The 12,690-nt window shown below is 48.2% G+C and overlaps 1 protein-coding gene across 4 annotated transcripts in view; it reads left to right on the forward strand.

Moving 5' to 3' along the window:
- Window positions 1-425: 425 nt before the first annotated feature.
- Window positions 426-12,690, forward strand: part of LOC131267363 (protein daughterless) — a 58,803-nt gene continuing 46,538 nt past the window's right edge. For all 4 annotated transcript variants that reach the window (XM_058270224.1, XM_058270226.1, XM_058270227.1 and 1 more), the window contains exon 1: window positions 426-1,091. In XM_058270224.1, coding sequence (XP_058126207.1) covers window positions 1,007-1,091 — 85 coding nt within the window. In that variant the 5' untranslated portion in view covers window positions 426-1,006. The remainder of the gene's footprint in view (window positions 1,092-12,690) is intronic.

Consider the following 12,690-nt stretch of genomic DNA (forward strand, 5'->3'; position numbering starts at 1 on the left):
TCAATCTCGTCTTTACATCGACTCGGATATTGACTAATTCGACTCATTTCGTGTCGGAATCGAGTCATATCGAGTTCTAATAAAACAAATCAGAAATCTGAATCAAACCCCAAACAAATCCCGGTTGACAGAAATTTAAATTTTTGCTGCTATCATGTAGTTCGAGCAAGAGTCCCAGCAATCTGCCTTGGAATAACTTGCTGTAATTACATGACAGCTGTAAAAATTTGATTTTTTGTCAACCGAGATGAAAATTGATTCGAATCTGTCAAATGAGACAGAATTGAATTGAATCCGTCGAAGGAGCGAATCATCGAATCCGAATCCCGATTCTGCCAACACTACCTCGGACAGTAGGTAAATATTTGGCTCCCAAGTGACATTTCGCTGCTTCCGACATTCAGTTGTCAAATAGCCTTCGAGGAGGACGGTCGACGATATCGGTAGCTCAGGAGCTACCCCTTCGGCTGCTGGCTTGGTTGGCATCTTTGTGTTAACTAATTTTGTTCCAAGTGCAAGTGAAAGGCAGGCGGAAAGTGCAGCGATTGACGAATTCTGGCCATAATCGGTTGTGAAGCCCGCAGGGTTGCGAAGATCGGTACGGCACTGGTCAAGAGTGGTGGAATGATGTTTGTAACGATGGTACAGTCTTTCCCAGGCCAGTTTGCATCGTAAAATTTTAATTTCGTTAAACAAGTTTCGCTCGGCCGACTACGTGTTGATTGGGATGTTATTCGCTTCCACGTAAAATAACAACTAAACCAAGCAGTGTGCTATGTTGTTGCAAAGTGTGTAAAAGTGTGGGGCCGTGTGCGTTTGTGTGTGCTAATATAGCGCATATATTGTGCTATCGTGCTAATATATTGTGTAGTGTCCTGGGTACAGCGCGCGACGTTCGGGCAGAGCAGGAAGCAGGGCCCACGAGCTGGTGCGCTGTGTTGTGTAGTTGCAGAAAAGAAAGTGCTCGCATCTTCTTCGAACTCAACAACTCGCGAACGATATCAAAATGGCCACGAGCGACGATGAACATTTCCATCTGTACGAGGTGTTCCAGAACTGTTTTAATAAAATAGCCAACAAGCAGCCGCCTGGTAAGTGCTTTGCAGGCGTAACGCGCGTGCGTGTGCCTCCCTCCCCCCCGCGCCACGCGTTTCTTCTTCTTCCATCGTCGTGCGTCATTTCTTCTCGTCTAGTCGAGCAACAAAATAACCGTTTGCCCGAAGGACTAGATGACCTGTAACCGGTTAGCGAACACGAAGTGCAACTTTGTGATGACCGGTTCAACCGTTTCGAGGGAGAAAAACACAAACACACTCGCAGCATCAACCGGTTGACACCACTACATTCGCACGTCCGAATGATGGAGACACCTTCGCAGCAGCAAAAGAAACGCGTCGAAAACACACCTTCGACGAGAGAAAAAAGGGCTCCCTTTCATGTCAAATCTTTTTATAAATATTTTGGTTGGTTCGCTTGTTTTTGTTGATTTTTGGCACACTTGCACGCCTTTCAAAGGTACACCGCGTTGGCGTCAGGGTTGCAGTGGGAAAAAGCTGGACAATATTGACCAACTAGTAACACTTGCACGCAGAGCAAAAGCAAAAACAGAAATGCATCAAGAAAAGCTGATACGATGACGACGCCCGAATAAAAGACATTCTACTTCTCCCGTCTCAAACGCCCGCCATGCCAAGCACAGAGCACACAAAACAAATGGCAAACGGAGAAGTAATCGCGAGCCAGCAGGTCGAACATTTCCGCGTTCGCCTTTCCCACTGCTTTCCGCGGGGTTACTTTGTTATGGTGGTGCAAATGGATGCAAACTTTGTTGCTCAATAGCGATTGCTCCGGCCTTCACTGCTGCCATAGCTGGCTTGGATTGTAGCTATACGGAAAATTACACGATCGATCGGAATCTCTCTGCTAATGTTGCAGGAAAATGCGTCCAATATCTTTTTACCATATTAAAAGATATGTTTCATGGCCGATAAACGTTCAGTTCTACTCCTCTAAGTGTTTAAAAGTAAAAAGATGGTTAGACCAAGCCCTGACTTTTGTGTCGCATTGGTTTTTGATGTGATTGCCCAAAATCTACAAGATTCGGTTTTGCTTCATTGGTTCTAATACAATAAACGGATGATTCGGCTCACTTTCTTGAAAATGCTCATCCATGCGTTAAATAAGCCGAACAACATAATGCTTCTTACCTCCAAACATTATTTCGTTTTTTTCCCTCTGTCCGTCTTCCCTTACCAAATCATCCTTAGTCACAGGCTGCTGCCAAATGCTTCAGCCCCATAGCCGCATGTCATCGTGGACTATGTTGTCTGGGCTGGGCATGTAAAAAAGAAATGCGACTTGTGAATGGCATTACACTCCCTCACTCCCCCGGCGGGTGAGGAGCATCCCCAAGAAGAAGAGTCGAGCCGCCGCCGCCACACGGAACATCATAAAGCAATCGAAACTGTCAAAAAGTGAGAGTCGAGGCAACCGCAACACACAGCCTCCTTCTTCTGGTTGGCCGCCTTCTTCGGTGCCCAAGAGCAGCAGCCTTTGGATTGGCGAGCTGGAAGACGTTTTCTTAGAAAGACCGGAAAGCAAAAAGTCCCCCAGACATTGCAAACTGCAAACCGAGAGGAGCAAGAGAAGAACTCTTTGCATATTCCCCAGAGAGAGAAGTCACGGTTCGCTGAGAAGCGCCGATGGACGAAAAAGATGGCCATCCCGTTTGGATATGGAAAGTTTACATTTTCCCATCTTTGGTTCTTCCTTGAGCCTCGAGTACTTCCTCAACCCAGCCAGTGTACAAATTAATTAAAAAGGGGTCCAGTTAGTTATGCGCTCGCTATCTTTTATTACACAATGTACGCTGGTCCCCCCCGGGTTTCCGGGTTTCGAGCCATGAATCATAGGTTACTGGTGCGTTATGATACCGTGATAAGCGCCGGGAGAAATGCTTGCCCCATGCTCTGGTGGCCTCCAACGGTTCGACAAAAACAAGTCCTGTAACTTACCATCGGACGGACGCTTTTGTGGACGATTTGTTTCCCGTTGTTCCGAAGTTGGTCAGCACCTCGGAACCGCCATTAGCTGCGGAATGAAAACACCACCAGCAACAAACGGGGTTTCGATTAGATAGGGGGCTGTGTGAGTGCGAATAATAATAATAATTCATGTCCTTGTCCAGCGAGCGTGGAGCTAGATGATCTTGCTTCCCCCGGGGTGGTTAATATAAGAAGTGCAACGAAACCCATTGGGAAACCCAACCCCCCCCCCCCCCCCCCCCCCCCCCTCCCGGAGCATTGGTGTTTTGCTAATGGCCGTAATGTTGCCGTTGTGTCTTACCCATGATCGCCGTATTTTATTTATGGGACAATTATAAATGGTACTTGTCACATACGCACACTGGACGTCTCAGATGCATACACGATCGTGTACTGATTTCGCAACGATCTTGCCCCACCCCAAACCTTGCCCTCCTTCGTCGGAAGGGTGTGCAGTCCACAGACATCCTTGATTTTCCCCTCCCGGGTTTCTTTCCCTTGCGGGTTCGGGTTCGATTTTGAGGGACTCTCTACTTAATCTACTTCAATTTGGAGTCCTCGTCCGTCGACACCACCACCCCGGTTATCTTTCCCCAAAGTGGATATGTGAGTTTCCCTCGCTCCATTTAATTTTATTTTGATAAGTGGGGAGAAACAACGTCGCGGTAATCGAATTACGAAGGAAATTGGCGGGTCGGCGGAAGGCAATAGAAACATCTCAACGCCCCTATCCTATCGCGGGGCGCGTATCTCTATCTGTTAGACAATCCAGACGCCCAAGATAATGGTCGTGGGTCCTCAGCGGGAAGAGGTTAACAAACCGAGGCACCACGGGAGTGTGTGTGTGCGTGTGTGTGTGCCCAGATTAATGGCTTTCGAGAGAGGACTACGATGAAAAGGCAGACCGAGGAAGTCCGTCCGCGATTAATCGAATGCCCGATTATGTGTCCAGTCCCGCCACCACCCCATCCTCCCACTCAAGTCCCCCTGCCCACCCTTTGCACCAAAAAAAAAAAACATTGATAAACGCGATTGCACAAATCTAACTTCTCACACTCTCTCGGCCGTTTGTGTGTGTGTCCAGACTGTTGCAACAAACTGCATAACCGCATGATTTATCGTCGAGAGCGGCCGCTTACATCGAGGGGTCCTCTATCTATACTCGGGCCCCTAGTGTTCACCCTCCCTCCCCCATCGCACCGTGCATCATCTCCAAACCCGAACCACAGCCCATCATTCGATCGGCCAAATGCAGGCGACAGGAGGTACTTTAATGATCTCGTACCGGCGGCATTCTTGTGTTTCAATAAATCCGAAATCCGCGAGGCGAAAAACAAGAACAACCACTCCGTCGTACGGTAAAAAAATACCGTGGCCAAACGGTAGCTGGTTTGGAGGGTTTTATGCCCGCGCCATGTCACCGATTTTCCACCGACGACGTTGGGTTTTCATCGGGCGGAATGCAATTTATTAATTGCAGGATAGAGATGTGGGGTTTTGTTCCCAGCGAAAACTAACCCATGGTGCTGGGAGGGAATGAACGGATTTTTTTACTTCACTTTTTGCCAAAGTAGAGGCCCCAAAACCACCCCAATCCATTTGTCTTGTGCCAGGGGGAACTTGATTTTCGAGACAGTGAATCATTTCTCAGTTGTCTGGAGGTTGTGGAGCCCTCGTTTGGTGGTACCTTTGGGAGGGTGGGAAGGGTAATGCACACTGGTGTAGCTGATTTTCGTTTCTAATCCGCCGTTTGCTATTTTGTCCATTTATTATCTTTTCCCTGTCGCCGTCCAACGGGCCGGTTTCGGTATCGGATTTACTCGGTGGAAAACCGGGCTGTAGAAATTCTTCCCTTATCGAGCCGAGATACGACGGGCTCGGAGGTTGTTGTTTTATTTCGTCGTTGCAATTAAGAACTTCGCTCCCACCACCCCCTTCCCCACAGCAACTTGTGGTCGCCTGACAAGTTCGTGGCTTATTTATTGGCCTCGAGCTCGAATGATGACGATGATGACTAAATAGGGCTCCACCTGGGCCTTCGACTCCGATAGCGAATGGTCGATGGACCCCTCGATTGGTTATCTTTCGCTAATCGATAAGGGACGCCGAGTCGGGGGAACGAAGGGTTGGGAATATGTCAGGTCCCCTTCTCTCTCTCTCCCGTGTTCCCATTTGTCCCATGCGCGTCCCTATGAATCAAGCCTTTTAGCAACTATTAGGTTAGGTGTTGGTAGAGATAATCGACTAGTTCCGATCGATTTCGCTTGGAATGGTGAGTGGTTTGGTAACGGGACGAAGGAAGTGTTGTTGGAATTGCTTCAGATGCAGCAACATCACTCCACACACACACACCCTCTCTCTCAAACAATCCATTATCACACTCGTGCGAATCGTTGTCGGATGGATGACTTGCCGACATGATATTATTATGCTACACAGTGGGTTGTTATCAAAGCCGAAGCAAAACTGTCCTTCGATTGGGCGCCCCCCACCACCCGTTTAACCATTCTCTTTTCACCCCCTGCCCAGCCTTCTTGAATCATTCACCTTGGTGTCCGCCGCTCTTCCGCCGGGTTGAGGGTGGCAATTATCTTCCAGATTATCCCAAGGGTGTGGTTAGCTGGCGGTTGGTTCGGGTTGGAGAAGGGTCGCTACCACCTTGGTGCACCATTTTTCACCTTCACACAACCGACATACACACACACCAGGGGCCCACTGATCGGCTGGTTGTCGTGGAGAGTCCTGTGGCCGATTGTGCAAATTATGGTGATTATTTTAATTGTCTCACATCGTTTAAAAACAGATCGATACCCCACCGATGTATGACCACACGTCGATAGGGCGATATCTCGGAGTACAACGTGCGAACCACTGAGCCACCGATTTTCCGATGGTCTCGGTGGCGCGTGAAATCACTAGTCGGACACAAATTGATCCGGTATCTGACGAGGTACCCTGGTTCGTCATGCGGACGTCTGTCGTGTATGTTTGAACGTTGTACTTTGTATTAATTAAAGTAAATTTAATGTTTGTTTGACACGATTCGGAAGGTGTTTTGTAGAAACGGAGAATGACAACAAGTTTTATTTAATTAGCATTTGCGTTCGTCATTTCAAGGTTATGCTGGAATGAAAATGGGGAAATCTGTGCACAAAACTGTCGGTTTTAAAATTTAAAATTTCAATTCACTATTAATTCAAAATAGGCTTTTTCACAAGTTTCTCAATCAATTTCAAACCAGTAACTTCCAACCAAAATTAAGCTGATTGTTTTAAATATTTTGCAAATTTTATACTGCTTCTAAAATTAAATTTGGCTCCTTTCTTCAAAATTTTCCAACAATTTTTCCTCTAAAGTTTGCTCAAAAGAAAACAACTTTTTCCGCTAACAGTTATAACCTTTCGTATTTAATCTATTTATTGTTAATGTTTGTAAATAAAAAATCCGCCATTTTGCATTCAACATTATTCAAATCGAATCTGGTTTACAACCGCCGATTGATTTGATTTCGTGGAATTTTGCGACCTCATGTTGCCACCGATATTGCAGATTGTTGTCCACTTGCACGTCATTACAATAAGTTCAGATTATTGCTTCCCGATTGCGTTGAATCGGGCGACTCATCACCTGCAACCTTGAAGGCGCGACACAAACACACCGTTACTAATCTTAGTCAACCCGTTTGATTCCTCGCGGTATCTTCCGAGCTGGCTACAACTGACAAGGGGAGGTTGGGTTTTAGGGGCTGATGTTACTTCTTGCTAGGCACTCCTCGTTTTTGTCTACATCTGGTGGAGGTGGTGGCGGCGCCGGGGACGATGAGTCAATCCATATCCGGTCCGGCGTCGGTTGTGTGTTTGCGCTCGCGCACGCGCACTCGCAACCGTTGTGGACAATCTTATTGTGGATGGCATTGAGAGAAAACTGCGGAATTTCACTACGCTTATGATTTTCTTAGGAAGCGGTTTAATTTTTGAAGCTACACACGAAGTTCAGTTCGGAGTATCGCTTGATCTTTTACTATCTTGAATATTTCTTTTTAATCCTTCAAGATTGGCACAGACAAGACTTTCTTGAATTGAAACGCTCTCCAGATCCTCAAACTCCAATGTCGCTAGGGATCGCACGTTTTAGCTGCACGGGGTGCTAATCGCATTTGATTTTCCAGTGGCCATTGCTAATGTTTGTTGTTATTCCCTCCCCGATCCCCCTCACCTTGCCTCCCCCCTTCCGGAAACGGCACATCATCACCTCTTTCACTTCGTGTTTGAGGAGTGAGCAAAAGGCACAAACCGGACGGCGGGAAATCGCGACGAAATCAACTTGTTCGCGCTCGTGTGTGATGCCCGCACGTTGTTTAGGTTGGAATGGGTTTAGGTTGTCGGGACGACGGGGACCGATCATCATCATCATTATAATATATCTCTTCCCCAATCTCCATTCACGCCGGCGGTTGGATCATCCCATCCCCTGGTTAGGGATCGCTCTTATGCTCGTGGAGTGTTCTTCAGTTTCACTTTCTTCGACTCGACACGGAATCGGGTCGTACACCGCCCCACCATTGCTTGGAAAGCGAAACGATCGGACCGAGATAGAGATGCCCACCCCACGGGCAGCACCCACATTGGCAAACGAGATTCTCGATCCGCCGTCGTCGTCGTCGTCGAAGTCGTCGCTTTGGCTGGCCAGGAGAAGAAGCTGGCCCGGTTTGTTCTCGGGTTCTCTCGTGGAGCCGGTTTGCTTGCTTGCTTGCTGCTCGTTCGTGCGTTTAATTATTGATCCAATGTTTGGCGAGGTCGACCGGATGGCGCGCGCACGCTTGCTACTCTAGTTTCATCGAAGCGACGCGCGGAAGCAACCTCACCAGCACACCAAAACACACACACACGCGTGCGGAAAAGTAAGACGAAGATTCAAAGATGATCCGCGCCGTCGCGTAGCATCGCGATCCAGGCGATGGCGATGGGTTTGACTAGAAGCGGGACGATGGGTTGTGGACCGGAGGAAAGCTGTATTCTGTATCATCCCCCCGCCCTCCCTCCACCCTTCTTCTAAATCTCACGGGCACATCTTCGCATTGACCGATCCGCGATCGCTTTGTCCGTTTGTTTTTTTGCGTCGTCTACGCCGAGAGACGAGAGCATATGCGAGCGCACCGAAAACGTTCCTTCGCCTGAATTGTAGACTTCTTTCAGGAAACATTGAAGCGAATAGATAGCCCTGCCTCCGACGCTGGAAACGGGATAGGAGAGGACGAGCGAGAGGCGGTGGTGGTGGAGATCAAAAACATAAATAATGAAATTATGGCTTTTTCTTGTGGACTGTATTTTTGGAAATCATGCTTTCCTTTGTTTGTGTCCGCGCCTCCTTCGCCTAGTCCGTGTCTAGTCCGCGAAGACGTTCTTCCCGAGGAGGGAGAGGGGGTGTTTGGTCAGAGAGAGCCCCTCTTTTTCCTCCACACCTCACGCCCGATGATGATCACCCATTTCACGATCTTTAACTGTTCGTCTGCGCGTGTGTGTATGTATGGTTTTTAATTCTTTGTCCATTTTTTACCTCACCTCCTCTCCTATCTCCCGTTCTCTCTTCCCTCCACGAGTTGACGTCGCTTTCCGCGTTCGCCATTTGGAGCATTATTTATCGCCGCCTCGCAAAACACTTTCGCTCTCGTCCGGGAGCGGAGGGAATTTGGAAGCCGTCGTCGTCCGGTGTGTCTTCGGCGTTGTCAGGAAACGCGGAGGTCACTTTGAAAATTGGTGATATATTTATTCGTACGACATGTTTGGTTCGCTTCTCTCTACTCCGCGCACTTCCTCGCCGGGAGATTATCCATCGGCGAACGAGGTTTTCGATGGTCGGGCGTCGAAGTGAGGGAAAACAATCCGCGCAGTTTCCGCTTGGCTTGGCGTACGCGAAGTACCCAAGGGAGCGATTAGCGGCTGGTGACAGCTTTACGCCGAATAATTGCCACGGGTTCGTTCGTTTGCAGGGGTTTTTTCCTTCTTTTGCCAATGGTCGAGTACTTTGAGTGTAAGATAATTTATCTGCTGTCGTTATAGGTTTTCTTCGCGATTGTTTTTATAATTTTCTCGAAATTTAATATGTCGAGTTAAAATGGGATAACTTGTAATTATTTGTTGGGGATTTCTTTTTTTTTCTTCATCCTTTTCCATTGGAATGACGCTGAACTTTCATTGCGTACGAGCAATTTATAAACCCAACTTAATTTGCCACAAATTTGATTTAATATCGAATCAACCCTCTCCCCTCCTTACACCCTTCGGTGCGTCCCCTCTCCCCTCTCTGGTGGCGTAATTCCGACGCGCGATCATTATCGACGTACTTTGTTTCCCATCAACGACAGGGCATGAAATTGAATTAGATCGACGCACACACACCACCATTTCAGGGGCAACGTATTTCATCCAACATTTCCCTTGATTTATGCCCGCCTGGTCCCGGAGCTCTCCGTGCGTTGATGTATGCTGTCGTCGGCGGGTTGATCGCCGGGTTGCTCGAGTCCCTCTTCCTTGGGTTCTCCACTCCAACGCAAGCCGACTGTGGGACGCCCGGCGGTGTCGTCGCGGCTTCCCCGGGAAAGTGTGAAAAACTAATTCCCTCGTACGCACGGATGCGTGAAGCGGTCCCGGGTTCCCCAAGTTCCAAACCCGAAAACCCAAGTGTGCGGGGGGAAAATTAGTACGAGTGCTGCAATAACGAGAACATCTTCTCTCGTATGGGAACGTGGAGAAGAAAACAAAAAACCAACGGGAAGAGATGATTTTGAATTACTATTTATGATTTTATATCTTTTCCTTTTTTTTTTTGTTTCTTTTTTTCTCTCTCCTTCTTCTGTGGGTTTTGTTTTTCGCTGACTCTCCGGCTCGGTCTTGGTTGGTTTGACTTTGGCGTTTTCTACCGTTTTTCCCATTTTTTTTTGGTTTCACTTTATGACGGGGCATAATTCTTCGACCGTAGTTCGAAGCGGGCAACAGCAGGCAGGGCGGGTTTGCCGACGGGGCGGTCACAAACAAGTGGAAGAGACGCGAGCACATCATCCCTTCGCAAGGGAAGTGGTTGTGTTTGGTGTGTGTGTGTGTGTGTGTGTGGGAAAAAAAGAACTCCGGGACGCGAAGGGGGAAGATCGAGTGATCCATGCTCTGATGCTGCTGCTGCTGCTCTTGGCATGGTCGTAAACATTAAGAAGGCGGCCCGATATTGGGATGGTTGATGGGAACCCATAAGCCAACGAAAAGGGCGCAACAAAAAAGTAAGAAGAAAAACCCCTTACACACTCATAAGTTGATATGAAAAGTGGAGAAATAGTTCGCCCCACCAAGCGGGTGCGGGGAGGAAAATTGTGTGTGTGTAGAAATAATTTCTCTCCTTTCCTCTCCACGGAGTGTGTGTCTTCTGTTTTTGCCTCTTTTAATCCCCAAACCTCTTTACCCCCACCCCCTTACGCACCACTTACTGATGGCCTCCACAGCACCCTCCTTTTCCCAGCTCATGATGTTATTATGCTTCGGGTGCTTCTCCACACTCCAATGTTGTGCTTCGGATGAGAGAAGGAAAGAGGGAGAGAGTAGCCTTTCATAAACAGTGACACACACACACAAAAGGGGGCGCTGGTTGGGATGCTGTTGCTCCTTCGAAAAAGGCACCAGGACGATATACAAAATATTCCGGGGTAACGATGAAGCAATAACCTCGCCCGGCCCAACATGGCATGGGAATTACGGGGAAAAATTATGGGATTATACATCAACGGCGCAGCAGCAGCAACGGAAAAGTGAAGTCAGAGCGCCGCTTTGCGACCCGTGTTTCCACACTCTTTTTTCCCTCCCTCCCTTCCACCCGCACGCAATCCCGTTTGTCGTCGATGATCCTTTATATTTTGCTTTTTCGGTTGGCCGTGGTTGATTTGTATATTGTGTGTTATTCTTACATTTTCCCCCTCGTCGGAATGGTGTGTTTTCCCTCGGAAAGCGGTTAAATTATTGCCCGAAAAGAAGACCAATAAAAAAATGAACGGAAATTTGGACAAGTTAAACAAACGAAAGGGAAAATTGTGGAATACCTTCGGGCGGCCGGGGTGAATACTCCAACGGGGGAGGAGGAGGAAAAAAACGAAACGAAAGAATGGAAAAGAGGTTTACGGTAAAAAGAAAAGCCCGTGTGATATCGTCGGTGTGCAACCTTAGAATTTTCTTCCACTGTCAGTTTTTCCCCCTCCCCCGGGGGTAGGTTTTTTCTCTCTTGTTTTGGAAGTCGTTTTCGGTTTTCCTCTTCACCCGCAGGAAAAATGACACCCGGGAAAGTTGTCCTTTCGGAGCGTAGTGACACCACTTTATTCAGTACATGTTTGCTTTTTCTCTCTCCCTTTGGTATGTGGACATTTTCTTTGTCTTTTCCTGTTCTGGAAAACAAAAAAATACCGAAAGAGTAGTTTTCCCACTTGTGGTAGACCGGGGTGGATCGTCCGGAAAAACAACAAATTAACTGATTTTCTTCCCTTCCCAAGCTTGTTGTGTTTGCCGCAACTTTATCGAACAGACTAATCGGTTTCGGGTACGGGATTGTTGCGAAATTGTTTCGGCGATCGGATTTATTATTAGTTTCGTTTGCCAATGTTTTCGCCAATGTTCGGGAAGGAGTTGTGCTTGCGGGTTTTGTTGTGGAAAAGCCGGAGCCTTAATCAGTTTGGCGTTTGGCGGTGTGTTTGTTGAACTCGGACCGGGCGCTCTCCGATAGCAATCGCTCGGTCGGCTTTTGACGGTCGCCCAAGGGTTTCGGACCGAGGGAATAACGTCAGATAACGGCGCGTTTCCCGCTGGGAATCGGTCCGTTTGTTTCGACTTAGGCGAAGGTGAAAAAAAGTAATAATAAAGCAGATCAAACAGCAGGCTCTAGCGAAGGTAAGGTTTATTTCTTCGGCTAGATCTCTTGGGCCCGGGTGGCCCGAAAGCCATATTTTGTGGGTTAGGGGTACGGACGGTGATGCTTGCTAATTTGTAATTGCCCGCTTTGTTGTTGGGTTTCCCTTCCCAGTGGCCTTGTCGCGCAGAAACGTTTGGCCGAGTTTTTACAATTTACCTGCGTCTCGACGGAATGGTAAAGCGCGCGCGCCCGTGCTCAGCATCTCAACATAACGCCGCCAGCACCAGCGTGAGCATAAATGCAGTATTTATATGGACACACACACACACACACATACACACACGAAGCCATAAGCGAGCAGATCCGCCTACACTTGCACACCTTTCGGCGTAGGCGTTAGGGGTTTTGTCGTTTAGGTCGGTCGATCGGTCGCGCGGGGAAACACCAAAGCCGTGGGCCGGGCAAAGAGGCTAGAGGGAGGAAGGGAGGGAGGGAGACTAATGTTGGTGAAGGTCGAACATGATGCATTCCTCTCCGGTGGGTTGCTTGCTTGTCTGCATGCTGTGTTGTGCTTCCCTCGTGCCGTCGACATTAACTTGACGTGACGTGCAGCAGCCTGGACATACTCTCTCTCACTCTCTCCCGAGGCTTTAACGAAGAAGGAATTGGATTGATGCTGACTTAGTCGGGGACTCTCTTGGAAGCGAAAGGGAATCGCTTGGACAAACAGATCGATGGAGGATATTAAAGCTCCACCACGAGATCA

This window comes from Anopheles coustani, chromosome 2 (assembly GCF_943734705.1).
Source record: "Anopheles coustani chromosome 2, idAnoCousDA_361_x.2, whole genome shotgun sequence".
NCBI classification, from domain to species: Eukaryota; Metazoa; Arthropoda; class Insecta; order Diptera; family Culicidae; genus Anopheles; species Anopheles coustani.